The sequence below is a fragment of the Medicago truncatula genome, chromosome 4, assembly GCF_003473485.1.
Source record: "Medicago truncatula cultivar Jemalong A17 chromosome 4, MtrunA17r5.0-ANR, whole genome shotgun sequence".
In the NCBI taxonomy this organism is placed as follows: Eukaryota; Viridiplantae; Streptophyta; class Magnoliopsida; order Fabales; family Fabaceae; genus Medicago; species Medicago truncatula.
In genome coordinates this window covers 34,852,686-34,876,791 of record NC_053045.1, presented here as the reverse complement: position 1 = coordinate 34,876,791, position 24,106 = coordinate 34,852,686, and the positions used below count along the sequence as shown (strand labels likewise).

Sequence of the window (24,106 nt, the reverse complement as noted above, 5' to 3'; positions counted from 1 at the left end):
TGATGACCGAGGAGAAGAATGGTTCAAGACTTCTAATGTTGAACTAGTTGTTGTGAAGACAGAACTTTCTTCACAAAAATACATGTCTAGTTCAATGCACATAGCTTGCTTAACTAAAATACTAACAGCGAGTTAAGGTGGAATTCACTAACAGCGAGTTTGCTTCACTAACGACCGAGATTGCTTTGCTAAAATATTAGCATTAAGATGGATCCCAACAACGAGTAGAAATTAAAAGTGATGTCTCATTCTGACCTTACCGATCATTATATCGAGCTTTTTTTTCAGAACATTGTTTCTCAGTGTTTGAAGAAAACTCCTGATCGACAATCAACAATGCACAACCAAGAGAAACTATCGTCGCCATATACAAAAAAAACTCTCCACCTAAACTTTATGCACCACTAACTCAAAAGTTCAAGAACTCAAATATTAGAACTTCTAGACTAAGATCTTGACTCCAACCCCAATGTCACACAATTGCATAAAATCATGCGGAAGAATATCAATATTTCAAGGCTTAGAGCCTTAAACTCAATATATAGATTAAAAAAATGTACTTTTTAGCATTTGCCTAATGTTATTATTACCTTGAGAATCAATACGATTCAATTCTTTAAATTTGTAGAGTATCAAATTTGAAAAATAGAAATGATATTTTTAAGTTCACATTATAACTTTACAATCCTTAAAACAAACGATAAATGTTAGAAATTTTCTTTTTCTTACAATCAATATTTCATTGGGTAAAACACGTGAGTCTTGTCAAAAAATATATATGCTAAAGGAAGGGTTAAAAATATAGTATCTATAACACTTTAAAACAAATACATATGGAGTTGTCAAGCCTTTTAGGACTTCTCTTCTCTCCTTCCTAAACCCTAGCAGTCACCCCTTTCTTCTTTTTCTTCTTTTTAGATGGGTGATTTAGGATCAATTTTGACCCAAAAATCACCCATCCGAATTGTTTTTCTTTCTATCTTAATTGAATAAGTGATTTCACATATTTTCTGTTTTCTTTCGTTTGTTTTCGTGATTTTGTCGTCTTTGAACGACTCTGTATGTTTTGATTTCCCGTCTTTGTGCGGTGTGATTTTGATTTCCCGTCTTAGTGCGGTGTTTATTTGATTCAGATTGAAAGATTAGCTTTGAGCAAGTGTAGATCCGATCAATGACAATGACTTTGGAGTCGTCAACGTTGCAGATCTGGACACATGGGTATTTTGGAGACATGAATATAGTCATATTTGTAGGCATATATATTTTGCCGTTTTATGCTATTAACATGGATGATGTGAGTTTGTTCACAGATTCATCATTTTTGTTTATAGCGAATTTGGATTTGTATTGCATCGATGCACTATATCAATTTGAATGAATGAATATCGTATATTTTTGTAAAAAAAAAAAACAAATACATATACTTTTTCAAAAAAAATAAAAATAAAATACATATGCTGCTGCTGGTTACATTTTTTGTGGGAGATGAAAGCGCACCCATGGACATGGAGACAAGCAATATCTTTATGATCATAAGTTATTTATAAGGGCATGTTCTTACACAAGTTGCTTCCCATAAAAAAGGCAAAGCATAAATTCTCATTTCTAAGTTCTCCTCGACATTGCCACTAGAAATTGCCGCACATATTCGTAATTGCAATTTGCAATGCGATTAAAGATTATTCTGCATCGAATAGACAATTTTACAAAAACAAAAAAGTTAATCAGAAGTGGTTAATTTTTTTTTAATGATTGAATAGTAGTAAGTGTACCAAATTTGATACGACTGATGGTTACAATAAGATGATAGAATATAATTGCTAAAACTAATCTACATATTTTGTGTATAATTATTATACTTCACACATTTAAAATAAAATTATTTTTTTGAAGAAATTAAAAATCAAAATTTAATTACAGATATTGAAAATTTTCCCATTTTTGGTTACACCGTTTAACATTTTCCACAATTCCTTTTCGCATACTGTGTTTTGATATACCATATCTTTCAAGCACTATTTGAAAGAGAGAGGTTAAAGCAATGTTTATATGCTAAGAAGTTTACTTAACCAACATCAAAGCACCAGTGGTCTAGTGGTAGAATAGTACCCTGCCACGGTACAGACCCGGGTTCGATTCCCGGCTGGTGCATATAAAGCTGTGATGATATTTGTGTCAATTGTGGTGATGGGTTCATCACTATATTGCCTTTAGTGGCTAAAAAACTGGCACATCTGAGCTTATATATTATATTTTTTTTCTGAATATGTTCTTTGTTTTTTTTTTTTTTCGACAGAAATGTTTCTTTGTTTTTAATACTCAAAAACATCAAATATTTTGTTTTACTCTTGGCTATGATCATCATTGGAAGCAATAATAATACAACCAATTATCCACAGCCCACCACATATTTTGTTTATGGGTCGTCCACTAAATTATGAGAGTAGTGCTTGACCCCTAAATATGCTTCCAACAATCATATCAGTATTTAATTTTTTTTTATACCTTTTTGAGTTTTTTTCCAACAAATTGGTGTGCTTTGTTTTACTTAGTGCTGCTTTCAAGTAAAATAACATTATAGTTTAAGTTATTTTAAATAAGGGTAGTGTTAATTTGTGCTCTTAAGGCACATGCTAAGAAATTCAAAAGAAGAAATATTCTCTAAAATTTTGTGCATTCAATTCATTAAAAAGTTAAAGATTACATGTAATACACATATTCCAATAAAATATTTTTATATTTGATTCATTAACGTGTGTCTTAAGAGCACAAGTTAACATTTCCCTTAAAATAGTCATGCTAAAAAATGTTTCGCAATGGGAAGAAAACAATTTTGATGTTTTGATTTGGGAGATGAACCAATTGGGAATTAACAAGGTTGTTGAGAGCAAGAAGAGACAAACATCGATTTTTCACTGGAATCACGATTCAATGAACATGGCAATGAACTGTGCAAAAATACTGCGAGATTTGAATGTATGCAATGCAATTTGACTATAGATATTCTAATGCATTGATCCCTGGTTTTATACTCCCTCCGTCCCAAATTATATGTCATAAAAAATATTTGTCCAAAATTATATGTCGCTTTACAATACCAATGAAAAATTAATGTTACTTTTCATATTATATCCTTAACTATTTATTGTTCTCTCTTCTTTCAATTCCTTTATTTATCTTTCCCATATCATTTATTAAGGACAATTTTGTAAAACAACTCATAATATCTCTTTCCCACACAATATTAATTACATTTCTTAATATGTGTGAAATGTCCAAAACGTCATACAATTTGGGACGGAGGGAGTTGTAGATCCAAGTTCTTATAAAAAAAAAATTTTTTTTATAAGAACTTAATTTGGTATTACAAGAGTAGTGGCATTTGTACAATCAGTTGTAACAACTTTTGTAATAACCTTATTTTTTTTAATTTTTTTATTGGTAAAAAACAATAGATCGAAAAAAAAAAAAAGATGATAAGAACATAATGTGAGAATGAAAGATAACGTTGTTCAAAAATTATCACAAAATGGTTGTATAAATATCGTTTATCTTTGTCTGAGGTAAACAAAAGAGTAATAATAGGTGTATATTATATAGGATATACTCATTGACACACCACTATTTGTGGTGGTTAATGGTGGTTGTGAGGAAGTCTAGCGTTCCTATAGAGGTCGACGGCAGAGTCCGATGACTCATGATGGTTTGGCAGAGATCCAATGATCCTTTTAATGGTTGGTAGTAGAGCTCATGTGATTTGCAGTTGTCAGCATAGCTGCGATGACCCATGATTGTTGGTGGCGGAGGAGTTCATAGTGGTATTGCCAATTGTGAAGAGAAAGAGATGTGACTTGGAGAAAAAGAGGTCGTGATGAAAGAGTAATGTAGCCATGCAATGACATGTAATTATTTTGTGTCATAATTCACGTAAAAAAACTAATAGTATTACTATATTAGTATTGATAGTACTATATTGAATAGTATTATGCGTGAATAGTAGTAGGGTCTTTTGACTTATAAATAAAAGCTTCTACGAAAGTAAAAAACAAGCTGTAAGATAATCTTTGCAATATGAAATTTTTCTAAGAACTTTCCATTTTCTAGAAAGTATGTCGGCAAGTAAGTTCTTTTCTCCTTTAATATGAAAAATGTTTTTAATATATACAAATAAGATATTTTTTATTAAATTAATTTTACGAATGTGTCAAACGGGTATGGGTATTTGTTTTTTCGAATTAGATTAGGTGCACTCATGATTGTATGTAGTCATCACTTTGCAACTGTTCGATCAAAATTGGATGATTCAAATCTCAAGATTGTTTTTAACTTCAATATAATATAAAATACTAAAGTTAAAATTTGAATCGTTCAATTTTAATCAGATGACCTCAAGTAAGCCGACTACACGACTTCACCGGTTTTCGACTGCACTAGACCAACTGGGAGTTAACAAGGTTGGTGAAAGCAAAGAAGAGACAGCCGTCGATTTTTCCCTGGAATCACGATTCCATGAACATGGCAATGAACTATGCAAAAATACTGCAGGATTTGAATGTATGCAATGCAATTTGACAATAAATATTCCTATGAGTTTTATAGATCCAAATTTTTAATCAATAGCTGCCCTTTGTTCCAACTCTAATATTATCACAAATACGTGTGGTTTTATAATTTTCTCTTTGTTTTATTTTCTATTTTCTTCGAATATGTTCTTTCCAAACAACGAGAGCTAGCTAGCATAATTGTTTAATGCAAGTATGCAACCAACTTTGAATCTCCTTTTTTTAAATGTAAGGCGAATAATATGGATATCATTGAACAAATATTGCCTGCCACACAAGATTTCGGCCACTTTTTACTTCACAATCTCATATTCGAATTTTCTCTCTTTTTATTTATTTAAGGCAAGGTAGTTTATGATAAAATTGAAAATTGTATTTTGATCGTGCAACATTTGGGAATGTTATATGTTAATTACTCAATATCTTATGAGATTTGGATCTTAATTCGTCATGTTGTAAGAGTCTAGACAACATTGTATTTATACATGTAAAATAACAAATATAAATTATAAGATGGTATTAATTAAAAGTATAAAAAGATGCGTAAATACATGAATCTTAAGTAATGTATCAGATGCATCCAAAGTAGTGTTGTTGCTGGAAGTTGGTTGTAAATGGAACCATCTGTGTTTTGAGTTGGTAACTTAAGTTTAAGGTCTTCTTAATCGTTTGTTGAAGTGTAAGGTGTGATATATTTCCTACGAGGTGAATTATACGATGGATATTTTTTTAAAGTTTGGTCTTAATTTACTTTTGTATACTTGTATTTTTAATTTGGCTCCTAACTTTTTTTTTCCTTGTTGGTAGATTAGAGGTTTGTTGAATCTTGTATTGTAGTTAGTTTCTTTTTTCTTTTTTCTTTTTATTGGGAATTTTCCTTTTTTCTTCAGAAAAAAAGTAATGTCCGAAAGTGATAAATAAAAAGAGAAAATATATTTATCATTATAAAAAAAAATTATAACTCATTCGAAAAATTTATTTATGTAAAAATATAAAAGGTAGAAGGTTTAAATTGGATTTGGATCATCTACATTTTAGATGAAAAATGTAGAGTGACATAGATAAATATTTGGATAAAAAAGGAGAGACGATGATGTTTAAAATGGAGGAAAAATATGTGAGAGAAAACATATCAAGAAAGAGATAGAGAGAAAGGTAGATAAATGAAGGTTAAATGGTCAATAGTTATAAGAGTCTTGTCGTAAATATGAATATGGATCCTCTAACTTTTGAACTTAGACAATATTTGGATAGAATAGGATAAATAATGGTGTTTAAAATGGTGGAAAAAGGATGTGAGAGAAAGCAAATCAAGACAGAGATAGAAAGGCGCATATCATTTTAATAATATATAAATATCATTTGTCTACATTTCTCTCTTTATGTCTCTTAAATTGTTTTTTTATACTTTACCCAAATACATATTTTTATAAAAAAGAATCCTCTAATATTTCATTTGTCTACCATTCTATCCATCTATCGGTCTCTTAATTTACTTCTTTATTCATCTTTTTTCCTCCATTTTAAGCACCATCCTCTCTCGTATTATAACCAAAATTTGTCTAAACCCACTCTACATTTCCCATTTAATAGAAATCTAAATCCTATATTTTACATATTCATTCAAGACTGAAGTTACGATAACAATAGCAGTACTACTCAAAACCCTTTATCAAAATTTCATGAAACACAATCAGTAAAAATATTTCAAACCACACGACATTGTGAAATTCAAACCTATTTAATACTACACACTTGATTTGTTATTTCACTTCTGCCAATCTGATACAAGTACAAATCACTTGCACAATTTCTTTTGTTAATTTATTTTCAAAGAAGTGAACTCATTTATCTAATACTAGAGATTAATCAAGTTGTGACTTGTAGAGTGAGGTGGATTAGTGAGCATATGAACAACTTCCCTCATGGTAGGCCTTGCAGGTCCCATTTCTTTAACACACATCATAGCTATGTTGAACATGTAGATAACACTAGTCAAAGGGTATCCATTGAGTCGTGGGTCCACCACTGCTGACACTAATGCTTTATCTGATGGCTGATAAAGTTCTAATTCAGTTTTATTGATCCATCCAACGATGTCTACTCCATCTCCAAATTCACCAACTGGCTTCCTTCCTATTATCAGCTCCAATAGCACCACTCCGAAACTATACACATCACTTTTTTCATCCACTTTGAGAGTGTATGCATATTCTGTTCACCCATTCAACATTTCCATTATTAGAAACAAATTCAATCACATGACACTACTAAAGTAAATAACATCGTTAGATCATAATAGAATTTTAGTAAGTCTCGTAATGGGATGGACTTAGACTTTTGATATTGGTGTGGCTAAAATATCAAAGAAACTATATATATTAATAAAGCGAATTAGTTACACATGAAGCACAGCAGCAAAAATGATTTTGATGCGTCCTTTTACCAATGTGTCACATGTTCAATTCCCTAATTGAACCACGGAGTGTTGAACCCAGGACGCGGTGATGGTAAAAGCACTTTCTACCGCTAAGCCAAGTAAGAATACACGAAACAAAATACAACATATATTGCATATAATGCATTATTTAAGTCTAGTATATGAAGAAAAAAATTGGGTAATAATTTTTTGTGGCTACAGCCACACTATGCCTTATGGTGGATCTGCCCCTGCTCGTAATCGTAAATACAACTTAGATGGTAAAAAAACTGAATAAACATTTTATATGTTTGAGTGCATATTCAAACTCATAATTTTCCACTACTCAACAAGCCGTTAGTGTGTGTAAATTTCGTTGCTAGACTCGTAAAAATAAAGAATGGAAGGAACTTACCTGGAGCAATGTAGCCGTAGGAGCCAGCAATTGAGGACATGGATTGAGAAGCACCTGGATCATACAAGAACTTAGCAAGTCCAAAATCAGCAACATGAGCCTCAAAATCAGCATCAAGCAATATATTATTAGACTTAACATCCCTATGAATGATAAGAGGTGAACAATCATGGTGCAAATAGCAAAGTCCCTTAGCAGCTTCCACAGCAATTTTGTACCTCATTTCCCAACTCAAATGACAACCTTTTGCACCATGAAGCCACTCACCTAAACTACCATTAGGCATGTACTCATACAACAACAAATTTGTATCCTTGTTTGAAACATATCCCAAAAGCCTCATTATGTTTCTGTGTCTAATCCTTCCCAATGTCTCTATCTCAGCTTTGAATCCATAATCATTTCTACCACTTCCTTGTCCAACTAAACGCTTTATCGCAACGTCTGTTCCGTTTGCCATGGACCCTCTGTAGACAATCCCAGCTCCTCCTTTTCCTATTATGTTCTCTTCTTTCAGACACTCCACTACTTCCTCTGCTCTGAATTCCAACTTCTGAAACGCTGTTAGCTTCCATGCTTTTGCCATGTGACGCTTCCTCTTCCTCATCATGTGCAGTGTTACAATTACCATTAACACCGCTGTGGCGAAGACGATTGCTATGACGACAGCTTTCTCCTTTGCATGGCTTTTTCTCGAACGATAGAGCAATGAAGAACATGTTGTTTGGTGGGGGAAACATAGGCTAGGATTTCCGGCAAATGACCGGTCGTTGAAGACCAAAAACTGACCACCTGTGGGGACAATTCCGGTAAAATTGTTGTAAGATAAATCCAGCGTCGTTAGACTCGTCATGAATCTAATCTCATCAGGGATTTTCCCAGATATGCTATTATGCGAAACATTAAAAATGCTTAGAACCTTCAGATTCTTCATCCCTTTAGGAACCTCACCGGTAAGCATGTTTCGGCTGAAGTCAACTGCAGTCAGTGAACTACATTGAGTAACCGTCTTTGGAATTCCACCAGTGAGATTATTGCCACTTATGTTGATTCTAGTCAACACCGGTAAAGCAAAGACCTCTGCCGGAATTTCTCCGAGAAACTGATTGGCATCGAGTAACAGCGTCTGCAGTGATCGGAGATTCTTCATGGACGCCGGAATCCTCCCGGTAAATAAATTGTTAGAAAGAGCGAGATTCCCGAGAGAATTGCCAGAAATCTCCGTTGGTAGTTGGCCGTTAAAACGGTTATTTCCAAGCTCTATTATCTGTACAGAAGGCAACTGAAAAATCCCCGGTGGGACCGGGCCGTCCAAGTAGTTATTAGCCACTCTGATTTTTTCAAGTGACTTACACGGGCCAATTCCGTTAGGTATTGGACCGCGGAAGAAGTTGTCAGTAACGATAAACGTTTTCAACTTCTTTGATTTGCATAACTCCGGTGGGATCAATCCGGTGAGGTGATTCTTCGTAACGTCAAAGTATATGAACTTTCCGTTTGAACCGAGATTCTGCGGCAATACAAAAGAGAAATTGTTTTCCCAAACCTGAAGCGTTTCGAGGTTAGGAAGATCGCCGATGAACGCTGGAATTGAACCGCGAAGCTTGTTCTGGAAGAAATTGATGAGAGTGAGATTTTTCAGCTTTGAGAAGGTTTCTGGAATCTCCCCTGAGAGTCCGTTGATGGAGAGATCCAACGACATGAGACTCCGCATTGAAGAGAGTTCGGGTGGAATTGTTCCGGTGAGGTTGTTCATTTGCAAAAACAAGGAGTCGAGGTTTTCTAAATTTCCAAGACTCGGTGGAATTTCTCCGGTGAGGTTAGCGTTAGAAATTTCAAGATATCGGAGAGATTTGATTGAACCTAACTCCGGTGGAATTCCACCGGAGTAAGCATTCTCATAACCTAATTGGAGTTCCTTTAGCATCTTTAACTTCGACAAACTCTTAGGAATCTTCCCTGTTAAACTGTTATAGTTCAGCCTTAAAATCTCCAACTTCTGAAACTCCGAGTAACTCTCCGGTATTGTACCGGAGAAAAAGTTTCCAGCAAAACTTAAGTACTTGAGTTTCATCAGGCTAACGATTTCCTCTGGAAGAGGACCTTCGAAATTATTGTCATAAGCATCTAGAGCCTCAAGTTTCTTCATTCCAAAAGTGATGTTGCCGGGGAAGTTACCGGAGAAGAGGTTGTGAGAGATGTTGAGGATTCTAAGAGAAGTAAGTTTGGATAGCTCAGTTGGAAGCTCGCCGGTGAGATTGTCCATAGTGATTGTAAGGCTCTCGAGCATGTTCAACTCTCCGATCTCCTTGGAAAGGTGTCCGAAGAGTGGAACTTGCGTCACGTTCAAAGCAATCACACGTTGATCTTCGTCGCATTTTACACCGGAAAATGAACAGTGAGCTGAAGCAGAAGTTGAAAATTTCCAGTCTTTGAGTGCATCATCTTTGGCTTTCTCTCCTTTCATTGATTTTTTTAGCTTTAGCAACGCATCAAGATCATTATTTAATGAATAACACGTTGTAAATAACATGCACAATAGTAGCAAATAACATGTGATGTTTTTCATCTTTCTCTTTTGCTCAGTTTTGTACCTATGAATTGGTTTGCAATGTTTGCATTGGGTGTATTTAATTTCTCTTTTTGGTACCACACCACTCTCACACTACATGCAGTGATTGCATTCTGTATTTATAATAAGTACAATTATAGTTAATTTAATTGATGTTATCTTATTGGTTAACATATGGTAGAGTGGAGTATAATCTTTGTGTAATATCCTATTTCCCACTAGTTAAGTCCACGAGTAGACTTAATTTACTTTTGTAACAAAGATGCAATTCTTTGTAAAAGACACACTTTGGAATGAAACCAAAGTTGATTTATGTATTTTTCCAAATTAAAAAAAGAAACTGGAGAGAAGAAAAGGTGTTTTACGTGGAAGAATTGGAACTTTGTATTTGAGAAAGTTGTTGCTCGTGAAAAGGTGAAGGCATTGATTCTATGTTTCAAGTTATTTCCACCATCATCCACTAGATATTGCAGAATCGTATTCTATGTTTGGTTAAAGTGTATTATGCATTAGTTAAATTTTTAATTGTTTTTATGCGTATATGGTTCTGTCCCAAACATTTTCAAGTTTAAATATAAATAATCTTTTTGGCTTATACTAGAGTGATTAGATGTAAATCAACTTTGTGACAATGGATTATAGCTAGAGCATTCATTTCAGTCTAACAATCAACTCGTTGTTATAGCTAAACCACTTATTGTTACTATGATTGATGATTTTTTGTGCACAATATTCTCTACATTTGACAAAGACATGAATGGTCCATTTGTGGTTGTGGAGTGTGGACTCTAGGAATTACAAAAAGGTGTTAGACTAGAATAACAATCATCTCTACTTATTTGACTGTTGGCATCTATGTAAAATGCATGTTCAAATTTCGTTCAACTATACAAAATTCACTACCTGAATTTAGGGTAACACCTATTGCATCACTATCTTGAATGTGCTCTCTGTTTTCTAGTGACAGATGAATGATCATGCTCTTAAGATTAAAGTCGTACAGTGTACCTAAAAGTGCAAATTAACTATCAAGTTTAACGGTTCAAATTTGAATTTTATTTAAAAAAGTGTTGGTGGTGAAGTTCACAAGTGTGACGAGAAGGACATATTTCTTGAATGAAAAAAAGGTCATAACGAAAGAGTAAAGAGTTGTGTTATTTGAACATCCATATATGTGACAACTTTTGTGACAACCAAAATTTTACAAAGAAAATGAGGTAGTGGCACAAAAACCAAAACAATAGAGAGAGAAAATAAAAAGATAATGTGAGTATGAGAGATAAAGTTGTCACTAAAGTTGTGAAAAATGGTTGTTCAAATATCATTCCTCAAGAGTAAATAGCCATACAATGAAATGTAATTCTTTATGTTATAAATCATGTAAGAAATGAACAATATTTGTGTAAATAGAACTATAGTGAATAGTATTATGACGGAATAGTAGTAGGGTCCTTAGACCTATAAATAAGGCTTCTACGAGAGTACAAAGCAAGTTGTAAGAAAACCTTTTTAGTATGAAGTTTCTCTAAGAACGTTTCATTCTCTAGAGAATATGTGCGAAAATAGGCCGACTACACGACTTCACTGAAACCTCATCCTAGTTTTCTGTGGTGTCCAAAAGTACTTTGTCTAGTGTTTATTTGTGTATTAAAAAATTTGTTTGAGTTCTCAAAATTTTAAATGTTACATCAGTTTGTGACACTCATAGCACCACCATCGGAAGCTAGATGCACCACTGCTTATCAGTTATCATGCCCCCATAACATCACTCTGCTACCATCCATAATCAGCATTGTCTGTCCCGGATTTCCATTCCTACATAACACCATTTTGGAAGACCTACGAACTCGTGATAGAGACTACACTTAACTCGTCATATAAGGAAACAGATATCATTTTGTGTGTGAAAGGGATCAAGTATCTTATCTTATTAAGCCAAAAATTAATAATAAGGGAAGAAAAATATTACTATTATTTTAAAAATATACCGTATAAACGTGTCATGTTTCATCTAGAAGAGCATAAAGAAAAAATAATTTACAAGAACATGAACATACAAAAAGATAATATATGTAGCTTTTATTTATTTATTTTTACTAACAAGTGTGAATATTGCTAAGGGAAAGTATTTCATTTTCCCAATCAATAATTTTGTCATGAAACAGTAGGTCAAGATTTGCCACATAGCAATGCTTCCAAAATGGATTCGTGTTATTCTTCAACATTTCTTTCATAGTTTTTTGGAATTGGGATCCACATCCACTAATAATGGATGGGTGGTATGTCAACCCCTCTAATGATAGTGAGTAGTGACAACTAGTTTAGTGTACGTGAAGCGACCAAAATTATCTTCCATTATTGGCCCTTAAATTTTTGAGAAGTGTTATTTGAATAACCATTTGGTTGACAACTTTTGGGACAACCATAATTTACAAAGAAAAAGTTGGTATTTACACGAAAACCAAAGCAATAGAGAGATAAAATAAAAAGGAATGTGAGTATGAGAGAGAAAGTTGTCATAAAATGATGTTCAAATATCATTTTTCTAAATTTTTCTTGCTCTTTTACAATGGCAGACAGTTTATATTCTCTATGGCAAGCTCCTGTACTTAGCTACAATGGCGGATCTGCTCATAATATTGAGTGATTTCCCCCACACATTATTTTTCCTTTTATATACTTTTTCAACATTTTGGTTCCCATATACAAAAATGGATGTTGTCCCCACCCATTTTACATTTCTCTTTCACATATTCTCTCAATGTTTTCTCTCTTGTAATGCAGTGTAGAGCAGTAACAGTAAGAGTAACTACTGTCCTTGGATGTCGATGAAGCGTAAATCATTGTGTAATTCTCGGAAGAGCAAGGACAGTAACTATAACGCAGCTCGTTAGAGCGAAAGGCAAAACTGGGGTTTTGACACTTCTTTAAAAGGATCTTGTTAATAATCGAGCAAGGTGTGTGTTCAATTGAGGAATTATTCCTTGTGTCGGGGAGAAGTATAAAGACATAGCAATTACAGAAATAATATTTCTGTAATAAGTATCCATGTTTTGAGCACTTACTTTATCGTTATTTTTTTATCTATGAAATTTGAACAGATAATCTCTCATAAATTACTCGTTTTTACTATGCTTATGACCTCTTTTGTGCATTATGTTGACATGATGGAACACCTCTAAAGTGTGGATCACGTTTGTTCCGGCAGTTGACCTCTATAAACCACAAATAGCATAACATAATCATTTTGTTTTGTAATTAGATTGATTCAGTTCAGATAAAAATATCCTACTTTAGCCAATAACCACTTAGTTTCTAGTTATACTATAAGCCACATTTGGTGAAGAACTTGGTACCAAGACTCTTATCCACAAGTCTCTCTAATTCAGGTCCTTATACTCATCATGTGAATAGCAAATTGGCAATACCGTTGGTTGCATCCTCTAGCGAACAGAAAATAAAGTCGTAATGAGTTATCTGTCACTTTTAATCATGCAGTCATAGAAGCTCAATTGAGTTCGTCTAATAGTGTGCCAATTTTTGTGGGTTAGTTCATAAAGAACTTTGCTCCATCTTTAAACGGAGTCCCCACAATTTTGTTGAAGTAAATTTTCGATCTCAGTAAATTGAGTTTCTTTAGTGGTTATAGATTCAATCTCAGATATGTGACTGTAGAGGAATAGTTGTAGGGAAGTTTCAATGCCTTGAGTGATTAGTCTCTCTCACTCGAGAAACAAGTGGTGCTTACACAAAAATACCACTTTGAACCGTGTCATTTCATTGAATGAATCTACCCCTTTCAAGAGGAAAAGGAAACCCAATGTTTATGGTGCCCACACTTGTGAAGTAATACATGTGGCACAAGGGATTAAAACTCAAATATTATCCGGTCATTTTTTGCGAGAAAGTGGATCAGAGATGGGGACTAAATAGAACAAAGCATATGGCAAAGGAGAATATGGACATTAACATGAGAAAAATTGAAGTGACTTCAATATATTGATCAGGTTGAAAACTTAGTACAACAATAAAGGTGAGAAACAACTACTACTTATGTAAACAATCATAAATTTTGTTAAGAGTAACTTAGGTAGCATACCTATTTCTCCTTAATGATATTCCCAAGCTTTGACTTGGCTACACCTAACGTTTCATTTTCATAATGAACACGTAGAAACTTGCGCAGACCCTTGCTAGCTTTTCGATCAATTAGCAAAGTAGCTGCCTCTAGAGCTTCGGGAAGTATTCACAAATTTGTTAAATGCTTTCAATTTTTTTATTTTTTTTAGAAACGGCTAAATTTATTCACGACGAGTGTGTGCAAGAAGCACAGCAAAAAAACTCACGGCGAAAAACAGGAATACAAAGGCACTGATATAGCAGAAACCCCACAAACACCTCAGTCCCACAAAAAGCAGAAAACAGCACAAAGAAACAGGAAACAATTAAGCCATAGCACGAACAGCTAAAGGCCACTAAACCGATTAGCACTTGATAACATAAAAACTCGCATACCGCAGCCTCAAAATTTGTCGATGCAGCACAGGTAAAACCGCTCCCTTGTCGCATAAGACACCCTTTCGGATTCCAACTCCACTCATAAAACAAACAAGCCGATATCTTCAAACGACTTAAAGTCCATCTCCACGACAGCACTTTCATAGCCTCCAGAATCTCCTCCACCCCACAATTTGAATTGTTAAAAATTCGCTCATATCTTCAAACGACTTAAAGTCCATCTCCACGACAGCACTTTCATAGCCTCCAGAATCTCCTCCACCCCACAATTTGAATTGTTAAAAATTCGCTCATTTCTCGCCCTCCATATACTCCACACCACGGCATGCCAAATCAAACGAAAACCTTTCCGGATCCTATTATTACCCACAAGCTCATTCAAGCCCTCCCACAACAGGAACAAATTCGGCGGAAGCTCCAAGAAAAACATCAAACCACCTCCACACGCCTTTCCACACCTCCATAGCAAACTTACAATGAATGAACAAATGATTCACGGACTCTGCATTCCCCTCACACAAAACACAGCTCACCGAAGTATCTGGTGGAAGAACTTGCTTGTGCCATAAATTGACTTTCGTCGGTATCCAATCATGAAGCAATTTCCAAGAGAATTCTACCACTTTAGACGGAGCCGGACTTTTCCAAATATGAGAAAACATCCTCCTTTCCTCTATGGAAGCCATGCTCTCCTCCAGCATCAACACCTCCAACTTCTTGTACATAGATTTCACCGTAAATCCACCATTCCCTTCCAATCTCCACCATCAAGCATCCTCCTCTAGAGACCCTCTAAAGCCATCCAAGTCTTGTAATAATTCCGTTAGCAACTCATTCTCCCAAACAAAAAGGGGGCGCCTCCAATCAAAGGTCCAATTACTAACCGATGTATTAAAAATTCCCACATCTCCAACCTTCGCCTCTTTTTGATTAGAAAGCGAGAAAAGTCTCGGATATTTCTCCAAGAAAGAAAGTTCCCCCTCCAAGGTGGCTTGGAAATGCTTTCAATTTGACCACCTAATTTTGCATCACTTAGGATTAGCTTTAAAGGCTCAAGAAACACAAAAAATATAGATGCATGTAAATAAATTGAGTATTGAAATTGGGGAATATGATGGGAAGGAGTTTGGCAGTGATTGAAGAGCAGAAGAGTGGGCCATGGGAGCATTGAGAAAGAACCACTACTGCTTATATTAAGTGATGATGAGAATGAGAAATTTTATTTTATATTTGTATTTGGGGAATGCTTAGCGGGAATTTTTGAAAATATGAATTTGGATCCTCTACCTTTTGAGCTTAGACAAAATTTAGATAAAATAGGATAAATGATGGTGTTTAAAATGGAAGGAAAATGACGTGAGAGAAAGCAAATCAAGAAAGAGATCAAATGGCAGACAAATGAAGGTTAGAGAATCCTGATCCAAAAATATAAATTTGGATCGACTAATATCTGTAAATTTCGTTCGTCTACATTTCTCTCTCTGAGTCTCTTGATTTGCTTACTTTTTTTTTCCTCCATTTTAAACATCATTCTCTCTCGCATTATATCCAAAATTTGTCTAAACCCACTTTACATTTCCCATTTAATAGAAATCTAAATCATATATTTTCACATATTCATTCACGGCTGAAGTTACAATAACAATAGTAGTACTACTCAAAACCCTTTTTCAAAATAATAATCCTACCCTATTGTACAAAATTTCATGAAACACAATCAGTAAAAATATTTCAAATCACACGACATTGTGAAATTCAAACCTATTTAATACTACACACTTGATTTGTTGTTTCACTTCTGCCAATCTACTAGATATATACAACAAGTACAAATCACTTGCATAGTTTCTTTTGTTAATTTATTTTAAAGAAGTGAACTCATTTATCTAATACGCTGTTAGCTTCCATGCTTTTGCCATGTGACGCTTCCTCTTCCTTATCATGTACAATGTTACAATTACCATCAAAACCACTGTGGCAAAGACAATTGCTATGACGATGACTTTCTCCTTTGCATGGCTTTTTCTCGAAGGATAGAGCAATGAAGAACATGTTGATTGGTGTGGGAAACATAAGCTAGGGTTTCCCGCAAATGAACGGTCGTTGAAGACCAAAAACTGACCACCGGTGGGGACAATTCCGGTGAAATTGTTGTAAGATAAATCCAGCGTCGTTAGACTCATCATGAATCTAATATCATTGGGGATTTGCCCCGATATGCTATTATGCGAAACATTCAAAATGTTTAGCACCTTCAGATTCTTCATCCCTTTAGGAACCTCACCGGTAAGCATGTTTAGGCTGAAGTCAACGGCTGTCAATGTACTACATTGAGTAACCGTCTTTGGAATTCCACCAGTGAGATTGTTGCCACTTATGTTAATTCTAGTCAACACCGGTAAAGCAAAGACCTCTGTCGGAATTTCTCCGACAAACTGATTGGCGTCGAGTAACAGAGTCTGCAGTGATCGGAGATTCTTCATGGACGCCGAAATCCTCCCGGTAAATAAATTGTTAGAAAGAGCGAGAATCCCGAGAGAATTGCCGGAAATCTCCGATGGTAGTTGGCCGTTAAAACGGTTATTTCTAAGCTCCATCATCGTTACAGAAGGCAACTGAAAAATTCCCGGTGGGACCAGGCCGTCCAAGTAGTTATTAGCGACTCTGATTTTTTCAAGTGACTTACACGCACCGATTCCGTTAGGTATTGGACCGCTGAGAAAGTTGTCAGAAACGATAAACGTTTTCAACTTCTTCGATTTGCATAACTCCGGTGGGATCAATCCGGTGAGGTGATTCTTCGTAACGTCAAAGTATATGAACTTTCCGTTTGAACCGAGATTCTGCGGCAATACAGAAGAGAAATTGTTGTCCCAAACCTGAAGCGTTTCGAGGTTAGGAAGATCACCGACGAACGCTGGAATTGAACCGCAAAGCTTGTTCTGGAAGAAATTGATAAGAGTGAGATGTTTCAGCTTTGAGAAGGTTTCTGGAATCTCCCCTGAGAGTTCGTTGATGGAGAGATCCAACATCATGAGACTTCGCATTGAAGAGAGTTCGGGTGGAATTTTTCCGGTGAGGTAGTTCATTTGCAAAAACAAGTAGTCGAGGTTTTCTAAATTTCCAAGACTCGGTGGAATTTCTCCGGTGAGGTTAGAGTTAGAAATGTCCAGATATCGGAGAGATTTGATTGAACCGAACTCCGGTGGAATTCCACCGGCGTAAGCATTATCGTAACCTAAACAGAGTTCCTTCAGCTTCTTTAACTTAGACAAACTCTTCGGAATCTTCCCCGTTAAACTGTTATAGTTGAGCCTTAAAATCTCCAACTTCTGAAACTCCGAGTAACTCTCCGGTATTGTACCGGAGAAAAAGTTTCCAGCAAAACTTAAGTACTTGAGTTTCATCAGGCTAACGATTTCCTCTGGAAGAGGACCTTCGAAATTATTGTCATAAGCATCTAGAGCCTCAAGTTTCTTCATTCCGAAAGTGATGTTGCCGGGGAAGTTACCGGAGAAGAGGTTGTGAGAGATGTTGAGGATTCTAAGAGAAGTAAGTTTGGATAGCTCAGTTGGAAGCTCGCCGGTGAGATTGTCCATAGTGATTGTAAGGCTCTCGAGCATGTTCAACTCTCCGATCTCCTTGGAAAGGTGTCCGAAGAGTGGAACTTGCGTCACGTTTAGAGCAATCACTCGTTGTTCTCCGTCGCATTTGACACCGGAAAATGAACAGTGACCTGAAGCAGAAGTTGAAAATTTCCAGTCTTTGAGTGCATCATCTTTGGCTTTCTCTCCTTTCATTGATTTTTTTAGCTTTAGCAACGCATCAAGATCATTATTTAATGAATAACACGTTGTAAATAACATGCACAATAGTAGCAAATAACATGTGATGCTTTTCATCTTTCTCTTTTGCTAAGTTTTGTACCTATGAATTGGTTTGCAATGTTTGCATTGGGTGTATTTAATTTCTCTTTTTGGTACCACACTCACACTACATGCAGTGATTGCATTCTATATTTATAATAAGTACAATTATAGTTAATTTAATTGATATTATCTTATTTGTTCACATATGGTGGAGTGGAGCGGAATATTATGTTTACGAGAAATGATATTTGAACAATTATTTTTTATAACTTTTGTGACAACTTTTTCTCTCTTACTCACGTTATCTTTTTACTTCTCTCTATTGTTTTGGTTTTTGTGTCACTACCTCATTTCCTTTGTAAAATTTTAGTTGTTACAAAAGTTATCACATATATGGATGTTCAAATAACACAACTCTATGTGTAATATCCTATTTCCCACACCAATAAGTACAATTATAGCTACTTTTGTGACAAAGATGCAATTCTTTGTTAAAGACGCACTTTGGAATGAAACCAAAGTTGATTTATGTAGTTTGCCAAATTAAAAAAGAAAATGGGGAGAAGAAAAGGTGTTTGAGAAATTGGAATTTGAGAAAGTTGTTGCTCGTGAAAAGGTGAAGGCATTGATTCTATGTTTCAAGTTATTTCCACCATCATCCACTAGATATTGCAGAATCGTATTCTATGTTTGGTTAAAGTGTATTATGCATTAGTTAAATTTTTAATTGTTTTTATGCGTATATGGTTCTGTCCCTAACATTTCCAAGTTTAATATAAATAATCTTTTTGGCTTATACTAGAGTGATTAGATGTAATTCACATGAGTTGTGTAAAATGAAAAAGGTTTTTGAAATGTTTGCTAGAAATCACTGATTGTTTTTTGTGCACAATATTCTCTACATTTGACAAAGACATGAATGGTCCATTTGTGGTTCTGGAGTGTGGACTCTAGGAATTACAAAAAGGTGTTAGACTAGAATAACAATCATCTCTACTTATTTGACTGTTGGCATCTATGTAAAATGCATGTTCAAATTTCGTTCAACTATACAAAATTCACTACCTGAATTTAGGGTAACACTTATTGCATCACTATCATGAACTAGACTTTTCACCCGTGCTGCCGCACGGGTTATATACAATGCAAAAACAATAGACAAAAGCAAAATTATATCGCACAGTCGCAACTCAATATTAAAATGTTGTAACTTTAAAGACAACAATAAATTAAGAGAATGTTGTTAGTATACCTCGTATATGTCAATGCAACCGTGATTACTGAGCGTTTCCTATAGATCATGTATTATGGCTTTGTATATAGAATATGCATATTATACATAGGATTAAATCTTTGATTGAAATATAGATAAACTTTTTAAATAATAGATAAAACTAAAATCTCAAATTCTTTTCTTATGATGTAACTGCATCTTCCATGATCAAGCATATGATAGAAAGATGTTATTGTATGCTTTGAAACTAAACTTTAGGAAATCACCATATAGGACTGACATGCGCAGATAGACCTTTGATTACATATTTGATAGAGTTATATTAACCATCCAATTTGATAATAAAAAATATTGACCATCCAATCACTTATTTATCAATTGGAAAAACTTGATAACTTGATTCAAATAATACATCAGAATAAAATGTTTACGATTGAATTTGATCAAACATATATGACAGATTTACTATGTTTCTTAGCATTATGTTTGTTTCTTAGCATACATATTAGTTTTCTTTTTCAAACAGTGTTAACATGCATAATAGTTGTTCTCAAACAAATTGATAGGTTATCAAATATATGAATGTTAATATAACTCTATGATTTCAATAGGATGAATGAAAATCATTACAGACATATTGAAAGACACTTGAATAATGAATAAAATAAAAAGAAATTAAAATTCTTCATTGAGTTCAAACATATTGATCACGACAAAAATTGGCAGAATGCTTTAATAAAATAGATAGTCTGATATTCGAAATAGAAACTTCTAAACCAAAATTGACAACATAGTCGACTCAAAACTATACTTTTCCTAAAGTCTAGTAACAAAAAGATAGTCCCAATACTCGAAATAGAAATAGCTAAACCAAAATTCACAACATAGTCGACTCAAAAATATACTTCTTTAATTCTAGTAACGCCTCACAGTAAAACAAAGTCTCATTTTTCCCAACAACAGGATCACCGATCTTGACAGGAGAACTTTCTATAGAATCGTGCCTCAACCATCCACTTCCACTGGTTATATGGTCTTGATGCATAAATAAGTATGCAATCCCACACATGTTGCCATAATCATCGACCAAGACTACTGCAGTAGCTTTCTTGTCCAAGATTGATTGACAAAATCATATGCCAACATCTTCAAAAATAAATTAGATCGTGAGTATATGCATCGTATGCACCAAAATATTTATATATTTGTTCATAAATTAACTTACCAAAAATCAAAAGATAACTTCATATGTGGTTTCTTCTCATAGTAAAATTGGAAATTAGTAACATCATGGTGAAATGGAGTAGGAACAAAAACTATACCAATTGCAGGAAGGAAAAAAAAAAAAGGACAGAAACTATACCAATTTAAGCACTTGACTTTATTTTCTTAACATGCAACATCATGCGTTTGTGTTCCTCGATTCCTTCTTTCATAGCCTTCAAATTTGATTACATCCCTTCATAAAGAAAAACTGAAATAAGCAATTTGAATATAGTCATTCAAAAGAAATATAATGAATTTCAAGCCTAGAAACACAACTATATGTACGATATTTGGGAAGAAAGACCAGCCCAATAAAAGGAGGAAAAAGAAAAGAAAAGAAAGTAAAATACAACATTTTATGCAACTTGTACCACTCTTTTATGCATAGATACACAACTACATGTGCAATATTATAAAAGAATGACTTACGTAACATGATTTTCCTCCTGGATTTGGCAATTTTTCTGCAAGATAAAGAAATGAAATAATTGGAATCAATAGCTACTCAGAAACTGAAAATTTCAATTGAAAAGAAAGCAAAAAGTAATATGGATTTACAGATTACGCAAAGATGAAGATGAACTGATTCACATGAGAATAATGAATAAGATTGAATGAGAAGATGCATGATTATTCTGAGTGAGAAGAAAAAATTAATTTGAGAAGGAATGATGCCTTTTGGTTTCGTGATTATGAGAATTGGAGTTTTGTCTTTGAGTAGTGAGAGCATTGATGGAAATTACACAACAAATAGAGTCTTAAACCATTTTCTCAAATTACAACCTCAAATCATAATCCAAGGCTCATGGTTTTTCTTCTTTGAACCATATTTGTAGAACCTATAAAGTGTAGATAGAAACAATCTCGTTATCATTATTACAGAATAAAATGAAATTAAAAGTAAGAAGAGAATGAGATAAAAAAAAGTGAGTTTGTTTTTCCCAATCACTTTGGGAACATGCTCTTCAAAAGAGAGTGATAAGCCTCTAACATTCCTTGAAAGGATAGCAGCGACAACACCATTCATCCTTCGTCTATGAAATCCTCTGTCGTCGTGAATCTAACTGAAATCCTCTCCTTTTGGTTCATTTTTTCTACTTCGTTTCATCACAATAATGCTATAATGATGGGTGCAATTAAATTTATCTAAAAAAGATTAACAAAAATTGATAATACATTAATACTTTATGGAATCAAATTTGAATATGTTCACCCAAAAATTGCTAAAAATTCATATTACATTATTAATATAATGATACAGAAAATTATTATCTCATCATAATAGTGTCGATTTCGAAATTGAAAACTGAAAACGCTGAAAACAAAAATCAATTACTGAACTTTTAACCTTTCAATTCATATTGTAATGTACCAAAAAAACAAAGTGAATCTTCACACACAAAATAAACCCAAACTTACTAAAATTTATATATTATTGATCTAATCCTATATATAAATTCACTATAACATTTGGAAATTGAAAAGGATGAAAACTAAAATCAATCAGAACAACAAATTACTTTCATTTGTAATTTAAGAAACCAATTTTTAGAATAAAAATTAAAGACCTAACTAAATACTTTTTGAACAGCAAAAACAGGGCACTGCTGCTAGGCCAAAACACAATCGCCTATACACTAAAACAGCCAAAACCCATAACAACAACATGGCGTTGGTGTATGAATTAAATAAAATAGAGAAATTGAGTAAAAGAGCGATAACAACTACCTGAGAGGAAATCGTCGCGGCGAGTGTGAGGGAAAGAGCCATCAACGACAATCGGAAACATTGGACTCATCTGAGTGTTCCTCGCACTGGCGCATGGTGTTGGTGTTGAATGAACGGGAATCAAAAGAGGCAACGGGATGAAGAGACCTAGAGAGGTGGTCGCAAGAGAAAATTCACTACTGACGGTGGAGGTCGAGTCGACGAAGGCGAGGGATAAGAGGAGAAATACAACTGTGAAAGTAGAGAAGACATGGAAGAGAGTGAAAGCTTCTTCTCCGCTTCAATTCCTCCGATGCTTCTTCCTTCTTCTCCGCCTCCACATCTGTCTCCACCTCCGCAATGTTCAAAAGATCAGAAAGCTTCTCCGAATTCACATTCGGCTTCACATTCGCATTTGGGTATCAGAGAAAGTAGATGGGAAGGAAACGTGGATTGGGAAATTGAGAAGGGGAAAAAAATGACAACAAAGAAGGATTAAGATTTTTCTTTTCCAAGAAGAAGAAAGAAGGATGAATGATGGAAAGAGTTTGAAGGAAAGGAGCATTTTACGATCTGTGTTACAATGTTTTCTTTTTCTAATGTTAGAAGATAGTGAATTGCATCATTGGGAATACGCGAGCTCATAATGGAAATGTGGGATTTTGAAATTGAAGTGTGTATTGTGATTTGTGCTAGCCAACAGCAAGATTAGATCTATGGCTGATAAATAAGTGGTGCCCAAAGGTGTAGATCCAAGGGCTAGGATTGTTTGGCGCCTAAAAAAGTAGGATTAGGGTTTGGAGTGTTAACTAGGATTAGGAATAAGTTAGATGTGTTCTCTTTTCTAATGACAGATGAATGATCGTGCTCTTAAAATTAAAGTCGTACAGTGTACCTAAAAGTGCTAACTATCAAGTTTAACACTTCAAATTTGAATTTTACTTAAAAAAAACGATTCAAACTTGGCTAATTTATTTTATATAAAAAAAAATGATACATAAACCACCTTAGGTGGCGTGTACCACTTCTACACCCACATTCAATTGTAACATGTGTCTTTGTGGTCCCCACACGCACAAAACTCACATTTTGTGTCTCTCACACACTGTCACATGGGGTGGTACAATGTGTGTGTATAAAAAAAAAATTAAAAAAAAGGTGTCCATGAAACATTATCCTTTTGTCTTTGAGTCAAACAAAAGAGTAATGATGGTTATATATTCCTCTATATTGTATATCCATATATGGGGATATATATCCATATATGGGATACACCCATTTGACACCCCACTATTTGTGATGGTTGACGGTGGTTGTGACGGAGGAGTCTAACGATTCTAAGGAGGTCGCCGACAGAGCTCTAACAACTCATGGTGGTTTGGAAGAGCTTCGACAAACCTTTCGATGGTTGACGGTGGAGCTAAGGTAACTTGCAATTGTTGGTGAAGTTGTGACGGCCCATGATTGTTGGTGGCGAAATTCAGAAATGTGAAGAGAATGACATATGTCTTGAAGGAAGGAAAAAAACATATAAAAGAGTAAAA

At 34.5% G+C, this 24,106-nt stretch overlaps 2 protein-coding genes, 1 long non-coding RNA gene and 2 other non-coding genes across 8 annotated transcripts; 2 read left to right on the top strand and 3 right to left on the bottom strand.

The window, feature by feature from the left end:
• Positions 1-2,080: 2,080 nt before the first annotated feature.
• Positions 2,081-2,151, top strand: TRNAG-GCC (transfer RNA glycine (anticodon GCC)). The gene has a single exon. It is a non-coding gene; the product is annotated as a tRNA-Gly (tRNA).
• A 4-nt stretch (positions 2,152-2,155) lies between these two features.
• Positions 2,156-2,242, top strand: LOC112421539 (small nucleolar RNA snoR114). Its single transcript, XR_003011865.1, has one exon. It is a non-coding gene; the product is annotated as a small nucleolar RNA snoR114 (small nucleolar RNA).
• Positions 2,243-6,199: 3,957 nt separating this feature from the next.
• LOC11439632 (leucine-rich repeat receptor-like kinase protein SUNN) lies at positions 6,200-10,048 on the bottom strand. 2 transcript variants are annotated; one of them, NM_001424925.1, is made up of 2 exons: positions 7,397-10,048; positions 6,200-6,776 (listed from the first exon to the last, which is right to left on the bottom strand). In NM_001424925.1, exons 1-2 carry the CDS (start codon positions 9,963-9,965, stop codon positions 6,421-6,423), a joined length of 2,925 nt encoding a protein of 974 aa, NP_001411854.1. In that variant the 5' UTR covers positions 9,966-10,048; the 3' UTR covers positions 6,200-6,420. The 2 variants fall into 2 exon arrangements, with proteins under 2 accessions (NP_001411854.1, NP_001411853.1); NM_001424924.1 differs by having other exon boundaries at positions 7,397-10,003.
• A 6,013-nt stretch (positions 10,049-16,061) lies between these two features.
• On the bottom strand, positions 16,062-18,513 carry LOC11438702 (leucine-rich repeat receptor-like kinase protein SUNN). Its single transcript, XM_003606939.4, has one exon. The coding sequence runs from the start codon at positions 18,386-18,388 to the stop codon at positions 16,373-16,375; it is 2,016 nt and encodes a 671-aa protein (XP_003606987.2). The 5' UTR covers positions 18,389-18,513; the 3' UTR covers positions 16,062-16,372.
• A 1,783-nt stretch (positions 18,514-20,296) lies between these two features.
• On the bottom strand, positions 20,297-23,270 carry LOC112421181 (uncharacterized). 3 transcript variants are annotated; one of them, XR_005645683.1, is made up of 5 exons: positions 22,584-23,269; positions 21,847-22,001; positions 21,639-21,694; positions 21,285-21,319; positions 20,297-21,048 (listed from the first exon to the last, which is right to left on the bottom strand). It is a non-coding gene; the product is annotated as an uncharacterized lncRNA (long non-coding RNA). The 3 variants fall into 3 exon arrangements; XR_005645682.1 differs by having other exon boundaries at positions 20,297-21,063; positions 21,639-22,001; positions 22,584-23,270; XR_005645681.1 differs by having other exon boundaries at positions 21,639-22,001.
• Between the last annotated feature and the right edge of the window lie 836 nt (positions 23,271-24,106).